Source organism: Myxocyprinus asiaticus, chromosome 45, assembly GCF_019703515.2.
Source record: "Myxocyprinus asiaticus isolate MX2 ecotype Aquarium Trade chromosome 45, UBuf_Myxa_2, whole genome shotgun sequence".
Taxonomy (NCBI): Eukaryota; Metazoa; Chordata; class Actinopteri; order Cypriniformes; family Catostomidae; genus Myxocyprinus; species Myxocyprinus asiaticus.
Genome location: NC_059388.1, coordinates 25,070,801 through 25,097,249, shown reverse-complemented (window position 1 = coordinate 25,097,249; position 26,449 = coordinate 25,070,801). Strand labels below are relative to the sequence as shown.

General features: G+C 39.0%; 1 protein-coding gene across 1 annotated transcript in view; it reads left to right on the top strand.

Annotated features, from left to right (window-relative positions):
• Positions 1-26,449, top strand: part of LOC127435251 (ELKS/Rab6-interacting/CAST family member 1-like) — a 294,247-nt gene that overhangs the window by 98,273 nt on the left and 169,525 nt on the right. Inside the window, exon 14 of the mRNA XM_051688552.1 lies at positions 11,501-11,632. Coding sequence (XP_051544512.1) covers positions 11,501-11,632 — 132 coding nt within the window. The remainder of the gene's footprint in view (positions 1-11,500; positions 11,633-26,449) is intronic.

Genomic DNA, 26,449 nt, shown 5'->3' with positions numbered 1-26,449 from the left:
GCGGGGGAGAAAAGATGACATTATAATGAAGCCCAGTAAATACCTGTTTTACTGTGTGGTTGAGTCTGTTCTGTTTTACTGCATGGTCTTATAGTGAGTACAGCAGCAAATGCCATGACTCCCAGCATGCACTATGACTAGACGGCCCGATGGCAGCCTGATCTCCACCCCACCTGGCATTCATCGGAGGTGGAGGGAAAAGGAAGGTGGACAGATTGAAATACAGACAAAGGGGGTTAGAAAGAAAATAGAAACGTCAAAGAACAAAGTGTTGGCTTTATGAGGTATTCTAGTAGCTAAGGTTGAGAGGTGCGAGATGAAATTTTGGACCCACAAGTGCACAGATCTTCCTCTGTGTCTTTGTCTGATGGCAGACAGAGATGATCAACGGTGTCGTTCAAAACCTGTGTGGCTTTTTCTCTTTTTTTTTCCTATGGAACAATAAGAAATGTTTGGCAGAATGACAGCCTCAGTCATCATTCACTTTCATTGTTTTGAAAAAAGATGCAGTGAACGTGAATGGTGACTAAGAGTAACATGCTGCCTAACATCTCATTTTCAGTTCCATGCAAGAAAGAAAGTCATACTGGTTGGAACAAAATAGAGGTGAGTAAATTATGACAGAATTTTCCTTTTTGGATGAACTATCCCTTTAACTGCACAGTTTTATGCATAAAAACAAAATTTAATTTTCTTACTCAGAATTTTTGTCTTGTTTTTCAGTACAAATATCTAAACATTCATAAACATGACAAGAAAAATACACTTAAGATCATTTTTATCTGAATTCAATTCACTTTCTTGTTTCTTAATTTTGTTAGATTTCTCTGAAAACAAGACTTAATATCTTAGCATCATTTTGCTACTTAACTAAAGGTATCTTGTCTTAAGTTAGTTTTTATATTTTTACTGGAAAACAGGAGAAAGTACTGAGTTAGAGAAGGATTTATGCTATTTACCTTTGCAAAGGCTTGTCTTGTAAAATATTTAAAGTAGACTTTTGTACACAGTTGCATGACATGCAGGTGCATGTTGTATATAAATGATTTCCAAGTAGCTACAGAGCTCAACCTAAACACTTTGACCTGCCCTGACCCAAAGCAGTGACCAAAATTTATTGTCAGAGGATAGAAATACATACTGCGTCACATGCAGAAATCTAAGGTAGATCACATTTACATGAACAGGGAATAGATTTGTTCCACAAAGGTTTAACATAAATTTGCAACACTCTTTGTGTAATCATCAAAGCAAGGCCAGAGAAAGGTTTTCCCCCACAGGTGCCGAGTGTATTCCAGAGAACGCCGGTGCAATGCACATTACAAAAACGGTTATAAGCCATAGGTCTTTTTTAAGTCTCTCATCCCCTGTTATGTTTGGCACATTGTGCTCTTGTGTGGTTGTAAACATCAGCACTCAATTGCAGAGAGCTTAGACTGACACCTTTAGTGTGCAGCTGTGGAGCAGCTCTTAGAAGTACTGATGGTCTTCTGTTTTCATAGTGAAGTTATTTTTGCATGCATACACATTTATTTAAACACGGATACGGCAGATACAAATCTGCATTCATGCAGCCTTCCTTTGGTCTTTCTACCCGTGCGCACACACTTACAGGAAAAGAAAAAGACCTGACAGGTGATGGCGAAACACTGAGTTAATAAAGCCAAAGTGCTGCAGGCAGATCGTAGGTTTATGGTCCTTTTTAAACACGCAGATATAAAAGAGTCAAACAGAAGCTTTTTATGACTCACCGCTTTTATTGGGGGGAACATATTACTATCCCTGGGGGAGGCCTTTTTTCATCCTAAATGTCATTTTCTCTACCTGCCACAACAGTCTGGTCTCTGCAACATCCTCCAGCCATTATGAAGCTATAGTTGGCAAAGGGACATTCTCAGACAATGGGATGTATTGGTGGGTCTGGGAGGGTGGATATGGGCAGTGATAAACGAACCATTAGTTTCCTTAAAGACCCCATGAAATGACTTGACAAGCACAGTTTTGTTTTTGTTTTTTTGTCCTCTGTTGATGTATTTCCTCAATTTCTCCACTGAATCCCTGCCTCCAAATATGTATACTTCCCTACTATATAGTATGCCAAAAGCAGTATGTCAAATGAGTATGATGTCTGAATCCTTAGCATTTATAAAACAGTAGGTGAGAAATACCTGGAAGATTCTAAAGTATGCATCCAATGGACAATTTACTATCCCATAATGCCATGAAAAAGCTGATAAATCACATTCAATACACTGAATTTAAAGTAAATAAATAAATAAATGTCAGAGAACTGTGAGTCAGGTGGCTCTTTTCAACTGCCATATATACCAATAAGTTGTTCCTTAAGGTTAAATTGTACTTGTTTAACAAGACCAGAGTAATTTATTTTCACGGTTGTTGTTACTTCATATAGATTCGAGTCACAGGACAATGCCCATGTTCCTGTATGAAGTATGTCCTGGAATGTATTCATACTACTCTCCTGCATACCTACAGATTGTGCTCGTCCAGTATCGCCGTGGTTGCTGCAGCAATTGTGCATTAGCAGCTCTAAACCAAAAAGTGGCATTATAACCATAGAAATTCATACAGGCAGGAGCTAAACACCTCAAAGCACATTGTCGCAAATGAACATACTAGATTAACTTAAAGTACATTACCGTGAAGTACATTCTTCATCAAATGCAGTACATATTCTGACAGTATGCAAATCCGGATGCAGCTAATCACTCTTAACCTAACAACAAGAGTGCATGTAAAGAAACCATCTTGGGATTGGATGTTACGTTACTGTCTCAGGCAAATTAATGTTTCAGGACTAAGACTTTGAGTTCTTGTGGTCCTGTGGAATGTTCTGGAATGTTCCAGTCTGTCTTCCAAGCTCTCCGAAGACTGACGAGAGATCAAGCTATAGCGGTAATGCTGAACAGAGGTGAAACAAAACTGTGGTAAAAATCAGCCCGACAAGGTCGTCATCACTAATGCGGTGGTGAGAGCCATTCTCAACACTCGGAGGGAAACGGAAAGAGAGAGAGGTAAAATGAGGTGGGGAGAGAGCTGGAGATGGAGAAATGGAAATAGAGCAGGAAGAAAAGCGGGCGGCGCGGTGCACTTCACATATGAAAGCCTTGATCCTGCCACTCAACACTTCGTGAGCGTGAGCAGGTCAGGAGGGAGGTAACAGACACCCAGCCGTGTAACTGACACTCCAAAGCAGAGAAGAACTCTGCTAGACACAGACTAGAGAACAGCATCTTTCTTGATGTCATGATTCACTGTTGTTTTGGCTTGTGTTTTGCCCCTGTCATCTGTTTCCCCTGGACTTCACTTCCCATAATTCCCTGCCCTCATCACTGACAGCTGGTCACTATTGTTCTCACCTGTGTTTCATTTCCTCATTTACCCCTGTATATAATGCCCTGATTTCTACCCAGTCTTTGTGAGTTGTTGTGTGTTCCAGTTCCCGTATCAGTTCCCAGCATGGATGTAACGTTTGTTTTATTTCTTAGTTCTTAGTTCTGCCTAGTTTCAGTGTTTTCCATGTTATTTTGTACTTTATTTCTTTATTAAACTTCTTAAAGCCGCATCTAGATCCAGCTCTCGTGACTTCCTTCCAAACGTTACAGACCAACTCACCACAAAATGGATCTAGCGGCATACTTTTTACAACTGAGACAGGTGGACTTATCGTTAAGGGAATACTCCCATTCCTTCAGCACCGTAGCCTGCCACACAGGATTTGATGATTCCACCCTGAAATCCATATACTGGATCGGACTCGCAGCTCGCCAGTGGAGGGAATTGCCAGAAACCGGAGATTGCACGTGGGAGGAATACGTGAAGCTAATATTAGAAACTCTCGCTTCAGAGGATCCTCCTCTCTCTATCCCGATCCCGGCTTCCGAGCCTTCCATGTCTGAGTCCGCTCCACGCCATGTCACAGCCAAGTCTGAGTCCGCTCCACGCCATGTCACAGCCAAGTCTGAGTCCGCTCCACGCCATGTCACAGCCAAGTCTGAGTCCGCTCCACGCCATGTCACAGCCACACCCTGTCTCCAAGTTGAATGATCCGTCACTGATATCGGTGCATAGGGCCATGAAGACCCTTCCTCACAAATTGTCAGTGCCCACGCCTGCCACGGCCAATGAGCCAGCAGCCAATGAGCCAACGGCCACGCCTGCCACGGCCAACGCCCACGCCTGCCACAGCCAACGAGCCAATGCCCACATCTGCCACGGCCAACGAGCCAACGCCCACACCAGCCATGGGCAACAACATGGTAAAAAGTCAGTTTTAATATGACCATATAACAAAAAGGAAGAAAAGTTGAATTCTGTTAATAAAAATCAACGCCTGGGACATGAAATTGCCCAAAGTTGAAGAAATGTCCTGATATGAAACAAAAAGTCTCTAATGGAGATAAAGAAGTTTACTTTGCAGGCTTTCCACAAAAAAAAATATTATTTTTTTTGTCAGCAAATCCAATATGTCCTGGCCTGCACCAGAGACGGTATAAGGACATGACACTCGTTGACAAATTAATGGTTGAAATCTCAGTGCTCAACATGGCTGCTGTAACTAAAAGCCCGCTTTTTTAGGAAAAGTATTGCATGGTCTTTTTTTATCTGTACATATACGTTTATTAATTAAACCATCCTAAAACCAATATTTTTTTAGACTGATTTGAGCTAAAGTAGCAAAACTTAAAAAATTTCTGTCATTTTTTTGGTGATTTTTTTTTTTTTTTTTTCATATGCAGCTTTTCCTATTCAAGTAGATAGAAGCTGTATTTGTATGACTTCAAAATAGCTGCCTAGGGAGGTATTTTCAAGATGGCCACCAAATGGACTGACTTGCTTCAAAAGGACTTTGCCTGCTCAAAGAGCTTCTCCATCTGATACCCATCAGCTCCATATGCAGGCCTCCACCCCTTCAATCAGCACAGAGCCTTGTTCTTTACACCCGTTTTTGTTGTGCTACATCTCAAGTCTTTCTCCTTATGCTAAAAGTTTAACCTCGGGCGGTTTAGGACGTGTTTGCTCTAATTCTAGTGTCTTTGAAACTTGTGGCTTCCCTGCTGAGGGTAGAATTTCCCTGCAGAGATACTATGATGATAATGACTTTATGCTTTGGGGAACCTGTTTTATTGCACTCTCTGGCCACTATCGTTTTATACACGGTAGATCAATGATCAAAGGACGGTAAATTAAAGGCCAGCCTCCCACCACCAGAGGCAGAAGATGGAATGTTTAGAGAATGGAGAAGATCTTGCACACCTGGCCAATGTTTGTCTAGAAATTATGACTGTGAAATACAGCCTGAACAGGCTTTATTTTGCATCTATTTTGCACTCAAGCCCTAATGGAAGTATCCTAATGGGAACCCTAACGTAATCTAATCATAGAAGCTTTTTATCAATTTGTTGTAGAACATAAATAAAACTTGAGTGTGTGGAAGATGGAAGAGCAAGAGAGGTTTAAAGAGGAAGAGCAAAAAGAAAGACTTTGAGGATGCTGGAAATGAGGAGGTTATAGAAATGTAGTAAACACTGTTCGTAGTGCTCAGATCTGCAGTAAACACATGGCCCAGAGGCTTGATATCCAACTGTCTTGGGACCTTTTGAAATCCCTCTTTTAATCTCGTCATGGAAGCTTAGATTTCTTTCTGCTTGTCACAGTCTGTGTTGACTCGATTTCCTCTGGTGATCTTGATATTGATAGCCCCCTATTAACTGCTTTCCATAATTTTTTTTATTTGCACCCCCTAATCTTCATCTAATAAAAACAAAGTACCATGCTGGCTTCTAGTTCAAAACAAATAACAAAACAGTAATTATTATTGTTTTGACATTTTAATCTAGTGTTTATTCTAATCGATTTTTAATTTGCCCTTTTCATTTGGTTTAGTTTCGTTAGTTTTCACTCAATGATTGTTTTTAGTTTATTTTTAATTTTTTTCTGATTTTAGTTTTCGTTTTTCAAACTATTTTTTTTTTACGTTTTTGTTCTAATCTTTAATTAAAATTAAATTAAATAATTGTTTATTAATTAAATAATTTTTATATTATTTATTAAACAATACATTTGTTTAATTTTAATTGAATTAAGATTAATTTGTGGTAATTTTTATTTTAGTTAGTTTTGGAGTCTGAAGGTTCAGTCTTTCCAATTATGTTAGTTTTTATTTACATTTCGGTTAATGGAAACTAAGGCTGTCAAATTAAAATGAGAAATTGGAATGTTTGTTAAATTTCAAATAAAAATGGACAGTCGATGTTAGAATAAGCATTCAAAATTATTGTGCCAAGCACTGATGATGACTTACATTCTTAGGCTAAAACAGGCGCAGTGCAACGAATAAAACAGAACGCGAGTGTCTCGAGACGTGTTTTAAGTGCCTTTTATGTTCTTTTCAATAAACAATCACTATGACACGATGCTGATTGGTTCATATTGATTTGTTGCACCCTCTTGTGGGTGTAGGAGACAACGTTGATTTAAAAATCAGATGTCTTGCAGATTTTTCCCCCACCTGAAAAAAAAAAATAAATCTTTAAAATTTGAATATAATATATTTTTGTGAAGGGTTTAATGAAGAACTCGTTGAGCCCCCTCTAGACTCAAACAACTGGTTTGTTGTGTCTCTTTGTAAAGAGTCGAAGCCAAATGCGGTTCAGGCTGGCAAAGCATTCCACATTTGTTCGCCTGTGCAGAAACCTCAGCCTCTGTACTTTAGAGGAATGTTTAAACTCATCCCAGATCCATGGTCAGGAGGTCGAAATTGGTTGGGGTGGGGGATCACATGCGCATTTTCTCATGTCTTTTATAGACTTCCAGGGTCTTTTTAATAGGCCTGTTTGTTGGGTCATGTTGTTTGATGTTACCATGCTTTTGGCCATCCTGACGCTTTCCCTAGCCAGGAAGGATGGACACCTGCTGCTCCTTTCCGGTTCTTTCATAAAAATTTGTGATTTCTCTCTCTCTCTCTCTCTCTCTCTCTCTCTCTCTCTCTCTCTCTCTCTCTTTCTCCAGAATGGTACAGAATAATCTTCTTGGGGGGAAAATTACTTTGCTGTATGATATCTAAGTAAAATAAGTAATATATGTTACCAAACCTTTTACCTTTTCAGAATTGTGGCCCTCCATATTGATTCTAATGTACTTTTTATTAAGTTTCCCGTTCCCTCCTCTTCCCACTACTGGCAAGACCAATATGAGAGCATTAAGACAGAGATGTTTTAATAGCGTCTCTAAACTAAACTTCAGTAGTAAAAAGGATGGTAGAGTTGGATTTTTGATTCTGTAATTTATGGTAATCAGTTTGAAATGAATCGATTCAAAAGTCAGATTCAATGATTTGTTTGCGTCATCAAAAATGTTTATGAAATACTTTGCGTGGCATTTTTCACATAATTGTTTTTTTGTGGAAACGTTTATAGGTAAATATCGCTGTTTAGTACTACTGTAAGTCTTGTTATATTTGTGCATATAAATGAAAATAATGAAATATCGTTCTTCTTTGTGTTCATTTAGTGGAAAACTGTAGTTCATCACTAGTTTCATTACACATTTTGAACCTACTTGGCAACAATGGCTGTTTGGTTGAAATGATTGTTCCTCTGATTGGAAAAAAAAAAAAAAAGAAGAAAAAACAACCCTCTTTTAGCCAATTTCAGAGCAAATACATAAATATTGAGATATACACCGAATATCGTCAAAAGGATGACAATTTTTTTCTATATTGCCCAGACCTACCCACTACACTGCAGTCCATTCGAGCAGACTTGCTTAAACCAGAATCAGGTTTGTTTTTTGTTACCGAGCTGCTTTGCCAGAGATGACACTGCGTACACATTTTTTCAGTCCAGTGCTTTCCAAAAGGCAGCCACAGATGGGAACAAAATGATCTTGTATTGAATTAGGACACCCTAAGTTGCATATATAAGAGTGAGCATGTTAGACAGCTGCAAGTCATTTTGGCCCCAACTGTGTGAGAATAGCTTTTCTTCTAAGGGCAGTTCCTGCTCATCTCCTAATTGGTTGTGCTAGCTGTGGAGTGCTGGGCAGATTCCCCGTCGAGCCTCACCCGAGCCAAACGGGTCCCAATGGTACAGCATGTGGCTTTGATTTGGGGGTTCCCTTAGGTGTTTCCTTTTATCATCTGTGTGGTTTTGGCACGAAAGCATTACCTTAATGAGATATTGACAGAGCAAAAAGGATTACTGTCATTTTAAATCAAACCAAAGTGATTGCGGTCTGCCTGAGAAGAGGAAAGCTCTAGCTCAATATGGTTAAATTAAGATAGAGTTTTAAAATATTGTTTATACCAGCCTTTATACAACACGCTGTGATCTGCACCCTCACCACTCTCCTTGTGACCTGAACTTCCAGTAATTGCTGACCTTGGTTACAGAAAAATCCTGCCGAGGATTCAGCAGATGCATCTTGTTATCTCGGTACCTTGATATTGCCTCTTTCAACAGGAATTTGTGGTGTGGGATTCCAGATGAAAATGATTGCTGTGATCATCAGTGTCTGGATTTGTATGCATCAGGCCTCTGTTGCACGTTGATGCCTTTAGGGAAGGCAGTTTCTCGGCATGGAGGCCATTAGCACTGTAGAGCTGCATTTGTATGAATGGCAGTTTGTGTGTAAGTGTGTCTGTTTGCTTGGTTGTGTATGTCAGTGTGCATGTTTGTAGAGGTCTGCACTAAGTGCCTTTGGGCTGCCAAACGAGTCAAGACTTTTGTAGTGGATTTTGAAACGTGGGGGAAAAATGAAATGTGAATGTTCCTTGAAATGGAGGATAGTAATGAACTCAAGACTTTTCCCATATTCAGTACTACTCTGGCCTATCGACACACATCCAACACAATGCAGATTCATTTAAGTCTTTCAACATTGCTTTTTTCAAGCACACTTTCTCTCTGACACACTTTTTGTTATATGCTGTGTCCCTTTCTCTCCATATGTATTTTTTTCCCTCTAGTTTGCCAATTCTCTTCCCCAATGCCATAGGTTTCATTTGAACATTAGGGCCTCTCATACTACTATTCTCCCCCACACTCTTTTTAAGTTAATGTTCGTATGTGGATGTTGTATGAAAGAGAAAGTTTTGTTTTACTTTATTTTTATTTAATTTATTTAACATTTAATATTTAATTTTCAATTTAATATTTGGTATTTAAAGGGTTGGTGTGGCAAGGAGGAGGGCGGGGCCAGGCCGTAATGACGCACGCCTGGCCCCTAATCAGGCTAATCAAGCCCACGAGAGGGATAAAGGTGGCCGGAGGCGGCAGTTTGGGAGAGAGAGATCTACAGGCAGCTGCCCTGTATGTGTTTGTGTTGTATGCCTTTTGCTTTAAGTTAATCATTAAATTATTATTTATATTGTCAAGCCGGTTCTCACCTCCTCCTTTCCCTTTTACCCTGTTACAGTTGGTTCACCCCAAAATGAAAATTCTTTCATCATTTACTCGCCCCCATGCCATCTCAGATGTGTATGACTTTCTTCTGCAGAACACAAATGAAGACTTAAAAAAAAATAGTAGGTCCATACAATGCAAGTGAATGGTGGCCAGAACTTTGAAGGTCAAAAGCATATAAAGGCAGCATAAAAGTAATCCATATGACTCCAGTGGTTAAATCCTTGCCTTTAGATGCGATATGATTGGTGTTTGTGAGAAACAGATTAATATTTAAATCCTTTTTATTATTATTTCTTTTTATAACTTAAATTGTTTTGTAAAAGTATATGTAGGTTAATATGGCTATTTATTATTAAGTATTGTTATATTGGTGCATATATATGAAAATTATTAAAAATTCTTGTTTTACTTTATTAAAAATATATTTTTTAATTAATTAATGTATGTATTAATGTAATTTTATTTAATGTTCAATTACTTCAATTATTTAATTTTATAACTTTTTTCAAAAATGTATGTAGGTAAATATTGCTGTTTATTACTAAGTATTATTATATTGGTGCATATACAGTATATGAAAATAATTAAATATCATTGCTTTATTTTTACTTTATTTTACTCTATTGTAATATATTTAATAATTAACTATTAATTTTAATATCTATATTATTATTTAATATTATTTAACATTTAATTTGATAATTATTTAACTTTATTTAAATGTAATGTTTTACTGTTGTTTTACAACATTTTACTGCTCTGGGTTTCATGTGTTTCACATTTATGATGATGTTTGCTTGTAAAAAAAAAAATTCAGGGTGATGTGGGGTGGGTGAGTCACTGTAGCTTTTTTCACTTTAGTTTATCTTCACTGTAGTTTGTCTTCACGTTAATTTAACTAGTAAAGCATTTTGTTACAATGCCAAGGTCATGGGTTCGAATCTCAGGGAATGCACTGTAAGCTGCTTTGAATAAAAGTGTCTTTCAAATACATACATTGTCTTCAAAATTAATTAAAAATGTGAATTCACCAGTGAGGTTTTCTTTTGCAATGTTGTCAACCAACAGCTGTTGATTCCCAGGTGTCTCCTTTGTGTCCCTTTTTATTGATTTTCCTTTCTCATTAGTGTCCCTTCTTTCCTGTTGGCATGTCCTCCATCGTCGTTGGTCGAGTAGACGTTCATGATAACAAGGTCTTGGCCCTGACTCTGCCATATACGGTTGGCTGAGTACAGAGCTGACGTTTAAACTAATGTGATTTCACTCTTGACGGGCGAGTCATGGATCTTGACTGAGTCATCATAGGAGCAGACTGTAGATGCATGAGTCATATGTCTGAGATGGACAGCTTGGTTTGCCTTCAGCCACTGCAGTCAAAGAGTTTATAATGCTTTTTACCTCACACGCCATAAACTATCAGCAACCTGCTTTACCAGAGCTACCTGCTCTATGCTTGTATTTTGATTAGTGGTTAGTGGTTTAATAATAGGTGATATAGAGAGCAGTGTGACCGATGGCCGATATGTATAATTCAGTCTGTTGGCTGTAAGTAAGACATATGCAAAATTGCTGAAATTAAATGAGCAGTTATTTCACACAGTATTCATTCAAACATATTTGAACACAGAAATTGTGCATTAGCAATTCACAAGGCTTTTCTTAGATTCTGGAACTGACACAAGGGAAAGCTTGTTAAGCCAAGTAGGCATAGATATTGACCAATGCCAGAAGTCTCAAAATGACCAAAAATCATTCTATCACTAATTGTCTGTCTTTTAAAGCAATAAGTCATGAAAAATGGTGGTAACTATCATTTTTCTGTTACCACATTTTATAAAAGCTGTACGCCATGAATATGATAAAAGAAAAAAAAAAATCTATTAACCTTTACATTTAATAATGAAAGTGTGGGGGAAAAAAAATTCTTCTGACAAGTAATATAATTAATTAGTCTAAATGAACTCCAAGTATAAACAAATGAATTGTTACTGACATTGTACAGATATTCTATCAATGAAAACCTTCTTAGTTATCATAGCAAAACACTTACAATTTCTTGATTTTTCTTGCAGGATTCTCTGCGGCAGAAAGATGAACGAATTGAGGAGCTGGAGGAGGCCTTGCGTGAGAGTGTACAGATCACGGCTGAGAGAGAGATGGTGCTGGCACAAGAGGAATCTGCTCGAGCACATGCTGAGAAACAGGTGAGAAACACCACACAGGCCAAAAGCTTTCAGTGGATGAATGGAAGAAGCTAAATTATCCTTGGTTCAGTTTACACATTGTTCACTCGACATATTTTTATATTCACATCAGTTTCTGTAAATAACTTGCCCTGTTCATCCAGAGACCAATGGGAAGTAGTGTTATGTAGTGGTTTTTTATTTTATTTTTTGAAAATATTCTTTAAATTAAACAATGATCCATTATAGCTTTAAACTAGCTAACAGACATGTGTTAAATGTCAAATGGATTTGTTTACAACTTTTTTTGCCATGTCATATTCTAAATGACGATATGGTTGGCAACATTTCGGATTATGCTATTTTTCAGTCCTCCAGCCAGCTGCCGACAAGATTAGGCATGGTGCGCCCAACTTTGGCAGAGTTGAGCCTTCAAAAAGTGTTGTCGTCATTCAGATTACTTTCCAAGTGTTGCCATCCCTTGTAATGTTACCTAACAATGTTTCTCAAAGTGCTGCCACATACTATTGCCATAAGGACTCTTGATGTGTTACAGCAGCCCAAAGCAAAATATGTGCAGTATTGTATTTAATTGGCTAGTTCACCCAGAAGTTAAAATTCTGTATTTTTTCACTCACTCTCTTGTTTTTCCAAAATTGAATGACTTTACGTTGTACCGTAGAGCATAATGTGAAATGTTAGGCAGAACGTTACCAACTGACAGTCTCAGTCACCATTCACTTGCATCTTTCTCTATACTATGAAAGGGAATGGTGACTGAGGCTTCTCCTTTTGTGTTTCTCAGAAGAAAACAAGTCATATGGGTTTGGAACAACATGACGGTGAGTAAATGATGACAGAATGTTCATTATTTAATGAACTATCCCTTTACATGAGATGCAACAAGATGCTGGTCAAACTCTGCTCTGGAAAGAAGCCATATTTCCATTGTGGAAATGTCTGCTTCCACTTCCAGTTAAACTTGTCCAGTATTTACACAGAACCTTATGCACCTCCACGCAAGGCTTACATCTCCTAAGCTAGGGGTGTAATGGCTTTTGCCTGGCGGTCTATTCGGCTAATTGCACAGCTGCCTTGAAAGCCTCCTTTACAGGACTCAGGAACCAGAAAAAGCTGTCCTGTCACAGCCCATCATTGCACCAACACGCAAGGCCATGCCAACCACCTAGCTCCATGCCAGCGCTTCATCACCATGCCAGTTTTGAGCTGGAGGAGAACATTCATGTGGCATGCATGGCTTATGTATTTGTGTCTCCAGTCAGTCTTCATTTAGAGAATAAATAAGCTTTGCATTGCCTTCACAAGGACTGCTAACTGTGGTCTGTTTCAGTTCAGCCACATAGAACCCACACACATATGTGCACATGCACAAGGAATGTCTTGTGTGTGGACAGCACATGCCGGTGCTTTTTTCTTTGTGTTTGTAAGCCGTCAATGGGGATCACACCACAATGCAGTTGTCTGTGGTGTCTGGCCCTGGAGATAGCATCAAATTCCTATAACCTCCAATGAATGAACTGGATAGCACAAGCAAACTGCTTTGAAACGGAGTACAGAACGACTGCCAAATTCCCCTGTACCTGAATCCATGCACTTTTCTACTCCTTTTCCCTCTCTGTCCATCTTACTTAGATCAAAACTGTCTCCCTTGGCTCCCTGCCATTTTTTTAAGCCCTTAAAGGAATAGTTCACCCAAAAATAAAAAAGTCTGTCATCATTTACTGTTTACCTTACCAGTAGGACTAAATTTCTTCAGTTGAACACAAAAGAAGATGTTAAGAAGATTGACAGCCTCGATCGCCATTCACTTTCATTATATGGAAAACAAATGCAAACATCTCCTTTTTTGTTCCATGGAAGAAAGAAATTCATACAGATTCAGAAAACATGATAACTAACAAAATAATGACAGAACTTCCATTTTTTGATAAACATTCCTTTAATGGTTTGTTTTACCTTGTGTAGAGCCTGGCGTTTTGCCTTTTCCTTCCTTCCTTCCTTCCTTCCTTCCTTCCTTCCTTTTTTTTTTTCCTCTAAAGACTCTGCATGGCTGACTGAGCATCTTCCCTGTGCACATTGCATTCTCAGGAACATTTCATAGCCTGGTATTTCTTCAATGCTGGCTCAGGGTGGACGGACCTCCGTTTAAATCCCCTGGAGTTTAATTAGAGCCGGGGCTTCGGTGGCAGCCAGTTTTGCTGCTAAGCCTGGCTGTCCCCCTCGCCTGGGCTCAGAAAGAGAAAATGGGGACAGGACGAGTGTCACCCTCTGGAGCCCAGTCTCCACGCTCATTACCACCATTCCAGCCACATCAGGTCTCACAAAGAGACACAGGGCCTTGGGCGCACTCAGGATATTGAACATTAAAGCTGGATTTGAGAGGTTCCGCCCTACCCTGGCACCTGTTATATAAGCATGAACTCAGAGTCTGGTTTTCCGGGTTACATATTTTGAGAGTTATGAGTTATTATGGGAAAAAAATATGGATGGCAGCCTGCCTCGCTGGCAGTTGGCAGACATGTTTTTAAATGCGCAATTTTTGGTCCTGTATTAAACCAAGCAAAATCTAACTAGATAGGTAAAGTTTGTCAAGCCAAACTTTAATGTTGGCTTATGTTGGCCTTCTGAAAGTTTAAACTCTTTTAAAAGTTTTAAGGTTACACAGACATTACAGTAAGACAGACAGCTAGCTAGCTAGTCAGACAGGCTGTAACATAGATAGTCAGATAAACTGTCAGGTTGGTAGGTAGATGGATGGATGGATGATGGATAGATAAAAAAGAGAGGATGTGGGTGTTTCCATTTTTTTTTTTTTTTTCATTTCTCCCCAATTTGGAATGCCCAATTCCCAATGCGCTCTAAGTCCTCGTGGTGGCGTAGTGACTCGCCTCAATCCGGATGGCGGAGGGCGAATCTCAGTTGCCTCCGCGTCTGAGACCATCAGTCCATGCATCTTATCACGTGGCTTGTTGAGCGCGTTACCACAGAGACCTAGCGCATGTGGAGGCTTCACCTATTCTACACGGCATCCATGCACAACTCGCCACATGCCCCACCGAGAGCGAGAACCACATTATAGCGACCACGAGGAGGTTAACCCAGCGCGACTCTACCCACCCTAGCAACCGGGTCAATTGGTTGCTATGGAAGCCTGACTGGAGTCACTCAGCACGCCCTGGATTCGAACTTGCGACTCCAGGTGTGGTAGTCAGCGTCATTACTTGCTAAGATAACCAGGCCCCCTGTGGGTGTTTCCATTTAAAATATAGTTTGATAGAGTTTGCGTAGTTATTGAATGTTGCTCTGTCAAAGTAATTGTGCTTTCACATCACATCGGAATTACAGGAATTATGTGATTTGTAAGGACTGTTCACATCTTTGTTAAACTCATAATTAAGTTGTAAACTCTGAATTCTATGAAAGCTCTGACTTCACAGTCGTGACAACATGTAAAAGAAACAATATTGCAACGAACTTACAATTAAAGGTAGTTAAACATATTTTTGTTTCATATGCTTTATTATTTTATCATAGCTAGTGTTACCAGGAGCACTTTCTTTATTCTTAAACATTTTGCAAGAAAATATAGAAGTGAATTAATGTAGTGATAAAATCTTTTGAGGTCATCAACAATAAAGCCAAACAGGGATGCATTCTGGCGTAACAAGCGTTGCCTTAGGGTGCTTTCACACTTGGTTCGATTGCTTGGATCGAACCCGAGTTTGTTTCCTCCTCCTCTCGCTGCCTGCACTGGTCTGTGTTCTCATCACATTTTTTGGGTCCGAACCACGGTCCGATTACTTCATCAATGTGAGTACAAGCAACAGCTTTTTCCACGGTAACTAGGTAACAACTAGAGAAGACATCACTGTGTTAAGTGAAGTATTAAAGTTTTTTCTGTTTGGATTTGCCATGCATAGAACAACACTTGTGTTTGTCTCCTGTGGATGCATTTAATGTGCAACGAAGCCTGCATAGACGTGAACTGGATGTCATCACAAGCGGTTCACTTCCACAATTTGGTACGATTGCGTTCCCATCAGCAGCTAACTGTACCAGAGTACACATGAACCGTACCCCAGACCACATTTTCAAGCCAGTGGGAAAACAGTGTTTACATTATCAAAAGGAACCGAACTCTGATGTCATTCAACCCCGGGTGCGCACAAAAAATGCTAGTGTGAAAGCACCCTTAGGAACAAATAAATTCTCAGTCCAAGGAAGTGAACAGCTCTCAGAAGAATCTCTAAATTGTCATTACAGTAATTCTGACAGGACATGAACGCAACTTAAGTCTATGGGATTTTTGAAGTCTGATCAGTTCGAAAGGACATGGCAACTCCAGTCAGAACAGTCTGAAGGTCTGTGCCGAGTTTGCTGGATGTAGCTGGATATAGATTTTGGAAAAACCCTGAACCAAGTCTGTAGAATAACAGTATGTCAAGCCAACATGTTTAGTTTCACTTACATGTACAAGTTTTTTCCTTACACGCACACACTCTTGTTTTCTTCCTTTCTCTACAATTTAATTAACATCCCTGCATTGCTTCACCACACCCGCTCCTCTGCCAATCAAATGCAAGCATTCGTCTGGAGCTCTGTGTTCAATTTCCTCCAATTGTCTTTCGCCTCATTGTTCCCATTTTGCTGCACACATGCCAGACTGGACACAGTGCATGAACAAATTGCTCTGTGTGTTGGTCTTAAGTGTATGGCGACAGGGATGACTGCTCTTTGTTACACTGACATGAAAGAACGTCTCTGGCCAAAAACGAGCCCTCTCTTGCTCGTAGAGCTCGTGAAAATGAGCTGTGTAAGGCAATGCATTCCGTGTGCAAGAGTGTGTACGTGTTTAATTAGAGTGCATGGGAGAGCTATAAGTTGTTTGTTTCCTCCATGCAGCTAATGAAATCTGGAAATATGAATCTAAACGTGTTCCTTGGAGTTCTTCCGTAAACCAGATGAAGGTTGAAAGATTCTTGACGATTATGGATACATGTGAATATCATCTGGATTGCTACCACTTTCTCCTTTTTCCCCCCATTTCCTCTTTTTTATTATATTTTCCTCTTTATTTCACTCCATCTTCTTGTCAAAAGTTTATATTTCAGGAGGAAACCATGGCTGCGTCCCATAATTTTATAGTATGTACTGAATTCGATGAAGAAATTCTTGACTGTTGATGAATTATGTTCTGCAGGTATGAAAGTGTGTAATATAAATATGTTCCATATTTTGCATACTGTGTAGTTGGGAAGTACACATTCAGAGGCATGGAATATTTTCTCAGTGTGGTCTATGTGCTTGTTTAGGGGACGAGCCCTCCTTATTTTAGCTGATGCTTTCATGCATGTTAACGTCCTGCCAAACCCCTTTTTCAGCAGCCTCTCTAATGAGTTGTGTGTTACTGAGGGCAAATGTGGTCACCGAGAGAAAAAGGGGGGCATTTTCTTCCTACACAGGGTGCTTGTTGTGCAGTGACACCAGTCACCCAGGCCCAGCACTGGATTTACGGCCGGGATGTACGAATGCGACCAGCCGCTCATGCAAGTCCAGTGAAAACGTTTGCCCAAGACCACATGAAAACATGCGTCCAGTCTCCAGACATGATTCAGCAGAGAAATGACATACTTCATAACCTCCCCTGGAGGCACTGGACCAAAGAATGCCTCAGTTTCTCCGCTTATGTTGACCGGGGATGATGGGATGTCTCAAAACCACCCTTCCTCTTTCACCACAAGCTTCACCCCTCCTCCTTTCCCATTGCCAGCCCAGACCAAATCCCGAATGGATCTCTTTTCTGCCACCAGTCTTTCTATGCCCCAACCCTGTTCTCGTTCAGAGGATTCAGTGTTGTTGCATTGGATCCATGGATCCATGGTTGCCATCTTGTATTCTGCCCCCAACACACTGCAAAATCAGTCTTTTTGTCTTATTTTCCATTGAATATCAAAACACCCTTAAAGCAAGATATGTTTTCAGGGAATATATCTAAAATTAAGGTAATTTTTTAACCCCATTGACAAATTGTTTGGTCTTAAATTGAGCATAATCCTCACAATTTTTTTTTTATACTTATGCTAAAAGCAAGAAAAAACAATATGCTAACGAGGCAAGAAAATAAACTTAATTCAAGACATAATCTCTGAAAAAGAAGTCTTAATATGGTATCTAAGGTAATTTTTCTTAAAGTAAATTGATCTTGTTTTAAAGAAAAAAGTTTATCCAAGAAATTAAAATTCTGCCATCATTTACTCACCCTTGTGTTGTTACAAACCTGTACAAAAGGAGATATTAGGCTGAATGTCACCATTCACTTTAATTGTATGGAAAAAAAGATGCATGAAATGTATGATGGTGACATTAATGGTGACAGAGGCTAACACTCTGCCTAACATCTCTTGTTCCATGCAAGAAAGTAAAACCTAGTGCACACTACAAAACTCAAACTGCAACTGTCAGTCAGCAACTGGTCTGTGACTTGAAGTCTCAGATTGTACGACCAGTGGTTGCGTAGTGTGCGCCCTCCTCACTACTCACCCCGGCAATTTGCAGACGCTGTGACGGATTTCAAACCTGCTTGAAATCGATGTAGTTAACACACCCAGTCTGCGATAATTCTTGTACTGTGTACTCCAACACGACAGAAAACAAAAGTCTATGCGTCGCACGTCACCAACTGCAAGTCATGTAGTGTGTGCTTCGCTTAAGTCATATGGGTTTGGAACAATGTGAGGGTGAGTAAAAGATGACAGATGTTTCATTTTTGCGTGAACTATCCCTTTAAGGATGTTTAGCTATTTTTACTGGAAAACAAAACAAAAATACGAATTAAGAAAATAGTTTTTTGCAGTGCTTACATTCACTCTTTCTCATGGACTCTTCCTCTGCTTCCAATTTTCTGTTTTGTGTGGTTTGTTTCAAACTGTTGTGTCTGTTTTGCTCTGTTCTGTCTCTGCTTTGATGAGACTCTTTCTATAATTCCTCTCTTTTTCTATTTCTTCTCCATCACTCACTTGCCATGTGAAGCACTCTCATGACCTAATACATGACTCTAGCCACACCGGCTTAAAGTGGCTCAAGGTATGACACAATTAATCTTTTCTGTTTCTTTTACAAGGAATGAGTTAAATTTAGTTATTTTTATCAGTTATTGCTGCATTTCAGTGACCCTTTTTTCTTATTTAGATGGGGGTGTTCAGAAAATGTGGCTTTTATTTGCGATCCAAGCCAAACGTTTCCAATAGGAAGCTTAACCACTGTCAGAGAGCAATTTATTGACTTCCCTGAAGATGATCACTATCAGATCCTTATTTTATAGAGAAGACCTCTCTTATGTTTTCCATGTTTGTTCTTTCTATTATATAGGAAAGTTATGCTCATTTGCGTCTGTCCATGAGGATGAATTATGTATTCATTTATCCTCTATGGAAATACTGCTTTTTACGGTTTATGGACTCCTAGAATTATGTTTTTTTTTCCCCCCATTCATACAACATATCATTTCTATCGATGTGTAAGACCCCTGTGAAAACAGTTTGCTAATAGTAATGACTTAGAAGAATACATGACGATTACTGTGTTATGACAATGGTTACCAGGCTACAAAAGGTAAAATTAATCATTGTTGTCAGGGCGAGGAAGATTAGTTTCTGGAAACTGTTAAAGACAACATTAAATAATATTTAACCCTATTTATGTTCTTAATACATATCCCTGGTTTTATTGTGCTTGATTCAACAGTACATGTTATGGTAAAGAAAAAAAAAGAAATGTTTGTTTTCATAATCTTTCATCAAAATGTAATAACTTTCGCCATCTGAAAGGACTTTTCTGTTGGTGTAAACAAAGCTGTGTGGCTAAGGAGAAATATTGACCAATAATATCATAGCCAAACATGTTTTGACCCATTCAAATCCTGATGAATAAAAACAAACAAAAATATGTTGTTTCCCACAGAATATTCTTTTTCATGCAAAAATATTATATTACAGAATTTAAATGCATCAAAAATTCGATTTCATGTTGTCTTGAATGTATAAAGTGGGGTTCAAAAGTTGAACATTTTGCATTTTTGTAATTTAATGAAGTTTTTCTTTTCATCACAATTAAATTTTTTAGCATTACAGTTTGAGTGAAAATATTAATGAATAATAGTATGAGTTTCAAAGTTTGTGCAAATCTGATGGTTTATGTTATCATAGATTGATTTGAAAATGTTCCAAAGATCTTTTTGTGTGTTTCAATGGAAGCAACGAAATTGGACCTTTTGTACAAGGTGTTAACATGGTCAATGTTACAAATTTGCTTATTTGATTTTTGACGTAGATATAGTGCTAAATCTTACATAATTTTTTAACATTTCCATGTCATAACATTTACTTGTTTAAAATTTTTCGGAATCTTTAAGCTTTCTATTTTCAGGTTTTAATTAAATGTTAAATCCCAGATTTAAATGTGGATTCAGACTTTTGTAGCCCACTGATTAGGTTACTCTATGCCTGAACCAATCAAGACAAAAATCTCAAGCCAATCATTCAGATTCACCAGGCAGTTCTCACTCCATACTGCAGGGAGCAGTGTGACGGTAGAGCCCAGTAGCCCTGAGGTCTCAAGGCAGCTCGGGCCAAAAACAGACATGGAAATTAGTCAAAGAATAAATAGCTCTTACAGCTGCCGCTGCTCTTTGTCAAGTAAAGTTGTATTTGAGCAATTGACAGAAACAGCTTGGATTTTATGATAAAACTTTAGAGGGACATAAAACCTCCTCTGCTAATATTCCTGACCAGCTGAGAGCCAGACACAAAGCTCGGCACCCAAAACACAGCAGGATCCAAAGACCGGCTTGTTGAAATTGGCTTTATGCTCACCGTTGAGAATGAGGCTGCTCTTTTGGCAGCCGGGGAGGAGAGAGTAAGAAGAGATGGATGAGGAGAAAGGGAGAGAGGGCAAGAGGAAAACAGCACGCTGCTGCATTAAGCATTTTTTATTAGTGTACTGTTTCTGCTCCGAGCATCTGGGTTAGTCTTGATGTCTCTCAAAGGAGGTGATTAGAAGCTTCTGAGCTCGGCACAGGCTGAGGTGAGGGCCTGATCTAACGCCTGCTGTGATCTCATCACCTTACAGTGCACTCGCACATCAATAACGCACACCAATGTTAGGTCTTCCACACCCCTTTATTTAATCTTTTACTTACAAAAAAAGTACTATGGTGTTAACATAATTCTTTGGACATGGTACGACATGGTATGTAGGAGTACTATATTATTTTGGACATTACATGATTGTCATGCCATGGTTTTCTTTAAAATTAGATGCAAATACTATGGTATTTGAACATATCATAGTCACCTCCATGCTTTGCATTGCCATCTCCATTGGTGGCCAAAAGTTTGGAATAATGTACAGATTTTGCTGTTTCGGAAGGAAACTGGTACTTCAATTCACCAAAGTGGCATTCAGCTGATCACAAAGTATAGTCAGGACATTACTGATGGTAAAAAACGGCACCATCACTCTTTGAAAAAAAGTCCTTTTTGATCAAATCTAGACAGGCCCCATTTCCAGCAGCCATCACTCCAACACCTTATCCTTGACTAATCATGCTAAATTGATAATTTGGTACTAGAGAATCACTTGCCATTATATCAAACACAGTTGAAAGCTATTTGGTTGGTTAAATTAAACTTAACATTGTATTTGTGTTTGTTTTTGAGTTGCCACACACTGTAAAACAAAACAAAAAACCCTGTTAAATTTACAGTAAAAATCTGGCTGCTGTGGTTGTCAGAAATTCACTATAAATACGGTAACCACGCTTCAGGCTTTAGGGGGTAATTTTGATGCAAGTATATTTTACGGTGCATTACTGTTTATATTACTAAATTATATACATTTAATACTTTAACCTTCTGAAACTGTAAAAATCTGCTTTTCACTTTATAATGTATTGTTACTCACCATAGTATTTACAGAAAGGCACATAATGACATGAAGTTCATCAGTAGTGGCCTTTCCAAGAGCAATGACCAATAAACATGTAGAGACAGTGCTCAGTGTCACTCACACAAACACTAAACACCATCAGGGTAACACATGTGAAATGTAAATAATGCAATAAACATTAACTAAAGTACATCAAATATAACAGAACACCCCAGTGTAGATAAGTGATATTTAAAATAAGAAGAAGAAACATAACTATTCTCATAAAATATAATGAAATGTGATGGTTAATGCAGGGAATTCTGGGAACGCCCGATTTTATATATATATATATATATATATATATAGATTATTTTTATTTTTATTTTTATTTTTATTTTTTTTTACCATAATTTTAACATTTTAATTGTCGCGTATTAGATGGAAACGATGTCCAGCGATGTCATTGGCTGTAGTGCAGTCGTTTGATATCATACAAATTAGCCAAAGTTAGAAAAGTTGTATGAATTCTTACGATTTCGCAGTGAGAGTGTGTTGTACCATGTGATACTATCACTGTACCATGGAACTGCCACAGTACTTTTTTGTTAGGGTTTGCACTAAGAACGGTATAAAAATCTACTTGTTGGCCGTAATTACAAGTGTACTACATAGTAATAATATGCAAGCTGCTGTAGACATGCAGAGAAGAGTTTTTTTTTTTTTTTTTTTTTTTTTATCCGCATCACTCCTAACAAATATTTAATGTCAGTTTAACGTTAATATCAGAGGAAACTTGTAAACACCTTTGATTTGGTCCACATTATAGTACCATAGTACCAACCAGTATAAATTGAGATGGAGATTTGAAATTTTAGCTGTTTTCTGTGATTTGTTTTTTTTTTTTTTTTTGATTTTTTTTTTTTTTTTATCATCTATTCTTCATTTTCTTTCCTTGGTCCCATTTTACGTGGCTGGATTGCCCCTCAACACCATTTTCATCTATTCGGAGCACCAATTTTAAGAGAATTTGCTGTTCTTTTTTACTTTTTGCTGATATAGTTTTTTTGGTGCTTTGTTGTTCACTATTTTCTATCTGTCTTTTTTCTTTTGTTCTATCATAGTGCAAGGAGGCAAGTATACTACTCGGCTTCATACTTTGCAATTCTTATTTCCAAGTTCCTTCCCTCATCTGAATGGGGCCTCTGTTCCAGCCTCCTCTAACCCATCTTCATTCTTTCTTTTCCCCTCTTTTCCTGTTCTTTTTATCACTCTTCTCTGTAATCATTGACAGATCCTCTTCCCGTCCCCAAGGCCTGTTTCTGACACTCGGCTTGGGCAGTTCAGTTTTAAATTAAACCCAAAAAAGCAAATCACTGTTATCAGTTCCACAGACAGTACATCACAACTGATGTGAGCAATTACATTGAGTCATAAAAACACTTGCAGAGGCTAAAGCTGGACTGAAAAGATCGTTTGAAGGATGTGCATCTCAAACGCTTTGATCTGTACTCTGTCCGCCTTTACCGATACACATTCCCAGTGTGAGTCAGGAAGTACTGTTATCATCACCCAGTGAAGTGCTCAATTTTTCACACCCAAGGTGTCATAATTCACTGCAGCATTTTTTTACGACTTGACTAACATCTGAGGTTAGTTTGTATTCCCCTGAGAAAACAAGTACTGCATGCTACCTTGCTCTTACACACACACACACACACACACACACACACACACACACACACACACACACACACACACCAAACCTCCATCAGAGAAGGCAACACCACAAGCCAAGCAAGTCTTTGCTGAAAGCAGAGTGTTTGCATTAGTTTTAGTCTTTGTGCCTTCTTTTCAGAGAATTTTCGAGCTACAGGAATGGGAATCATAGAAAATCTAATTATTCTGGTTCCGATTCCACTTAACGATTCTGGCACCCTAACGATTCCATTAACGATTCTTTTGGTACTTTAGAGAAAGCACCCCATATAATTGTCCTAATTCTTCACTAAACAAAAATTCTAAACAATACCAAAAAAATGTTATAATATTTACTTTTGATTTTCATGTTTTACTTTTGATTAGTATTGTTTTAAACTGTAATTAAATAAACTCAGCAAAAAAAGAAACGTCCCTTTTTCAGGACACTGTATTTTAAAGATAATTTTGTAAAAATCCAAATAACTTTACAGATCTTTATTGTAAAGGGTTTAAACAATGTTTTCCATGCTTGTTCAATGAACCATAAACAATTAATGAACATGCACCTGTGGAATGGTCATTAAGACGCTAACAGCTTACAGACGGTAGGCAATTAAGGTCACAGTTATAAAAACTTAGGACACTAAAGAGACCTTTCTACTGACTCTGAAAAACACCAAAAGAAAGATGCCCAGGGTCCCTGCTCATCTGCGTGAACGTGCCTTAGGCATGCTGCATGGAGGCATGAGGACTGCAGATGTGACCAGGGCAATAAATTGCAATGTCTGTACTGTGAGACACCTAAGACAGCGCTACAGGGAGACAGGAAGGACAGCTGATCGTCCTCGCAGTGGCAGACCACGTGTAACAACACCTGCACAGGATCGGTACATCCGAATATCAAACCTGTGGGACAGGTACAGGATGGCAACAACAACTGCCTGAGTTACACCAGGATTGCACAATCCCCCATCAGTGCTCAGACTGTCCGCAATAGGCTGAGAGAGGCTGGACTGAGGGATTGTAGTCCTGTTGTAAGGCAGGTCCTTACCAGACATCACCAGCAACAACATCGCCTATGGGCACAAACCCACCTTCGCTGGACCAGACAGGACTGGCAAAAAGTGCTCTTCACTGACAGGTCGTGGTTTTGTCTCACCAGGGGTGATGGTCGGACTCGTGTTTATTGTTGAAGGAATGAGTGTTACACTGAGGCCTGTACTCTGGAGCAGGATCTGTTTGGAGGTGGAGGATCCATCATGGTCTGGGGCAGTGTGTCACAGCATCATCGGACTGAGCTTGTTGTCATTGCAGGCAATCTCAACGCTGTGCATTACAGGGAAGACATCATCCTCCCTCATGTGGTACCCTTCCTGCAGGCTCATCCTGACATGAGCCTCCAGCATGACAATGCCACCAGCCATACTGCTCATTCTGTATTTTATTTCCTGCAAGATAGGAATGTCAGTGTTCTGCCATGGCCAGCGAAGAGCCCGGATCTCAATCCTATTGAGCACGTCTTGGACCTGTTGGATCGGAGGGTGAAGGCTAGGGCCATTCCCTCCAGAAATGTCCGGGAAATTGCAGGTGCCTTGTTAGAAGAGTGGGGTAACATCTCACAGCAAGAACTGGCAAATCTGGTGCAGTCCATGAGGAGGAGATGCACTGCAGTACTTAATGCAGCTGGTGGCCACACCAGATACTGACTGTTACTTTTGACCCCCCCCTTTGTTCAGGGACACATTATTCCATTTCTGTTAGTCACATGTCTGTGAAACTTGTTCAGTTTATGTCTTAGTTATTGAATCTTTTTATGTTCATGCAAATATTTCCACGTTATGTTCGCTGAAAAAAGCTTGCTTTTTTGCTGAGTTTATATCTAATGTATTTTTATTTCACATTTATAGTTTATTTCAAGTTTGTAATACATTAACTTTTTATAACTATATTTAAAAAGTTATTTTCAGATTGAGTTGAAGTCAGAAGTTTACATACACTTATGTAGTCAGTCAATAAAACTCATTTTTTAACCACTTTCATATTAGCAAACTATAGTTTTGACAAGTTATTTAGGGCATTTACTTTGTGGATGACACAAGTAATTTTCCCAACAATTGTTTACAGACAGATTTTTTCACTTTTACTTGACCATATCACATTTCCAGTGGGCCATAAGTTTACATACACTAAGGTTAACTGTGCCTTTAATAGCTTGGAAAATTCCAGGCAATTAGCCAATTAGCTTCTGATAGGCTAATTGGAGTCAATTGGAGGTGTACCTGTGGATGTATTAAAAGGCTTACCTTCCAACTCAGTGCCTCTTTGCTTGACATCATGGGAAAATCGAAAGAAATCAGCCAAGACCTCAGGAAAAAAAAATGTGGACCTCCACAAGTCTGGTTCATCCTTGGGAGCAATTTCCAAATGCCTGAAGGTACCACATTCATCTGTAATTTTGACATAACCTGCTCAGCACGAAAGAAGCCACTGCTCCAAAACCGCCATAAAAAAGCCAGACTATAGTTTGCAAGTGCACATGGGGACAAAGATCTTACCTATTTGGAGAAATTTCCTCTGGTCTGATGAAACAAAAATGGAACGTTTTGGCCATAATAACCATCGTTATGTTTGGAGGAAAAAGGGTGAGGCTTGCAAGCTAAAGAACACCATCCCAACCATGAAGCATGGGGGTGGCAGCATCATGTGATGGGGGAGCTTTGCTGCAGGAGGGACTGGTGCACTTCACAAAATAGATGGAATAATGAGGAAGGAAAATGATGTGGATATATTGAAGTAACATCTCAAGACATCAGCCATGAAGTTAAAGCTTGGTTGTAAATGGGTTTTCCAAATGGACAATGACCCCAAGCATACCTCCAAAGTTGTGGCAAAATGGCTTAAGGACAAAGTCAAGGTATTGGAGTGGCCATCACAAAGCCCTGACCTCAATCCGATAGGAAATTTGTGGGCAGAACTGAAAAAGCATGTGCGAGCAAGGAGGCCTACAAACCTGACTCAGTTACACCAGTTCTGTCTGGAGGAATGGGCCAAAATTCCAGCAACTTTTTGTGAGAAGCTTGTGGAAGGCTACCCAAAATGTTTGACTCAATAATAAAAGCTGAAATAGATCATTCTCTCTACTGTTATTCTGACATTTCACATTCTTAAAATAAAGTAGTTATCCTAACTGAC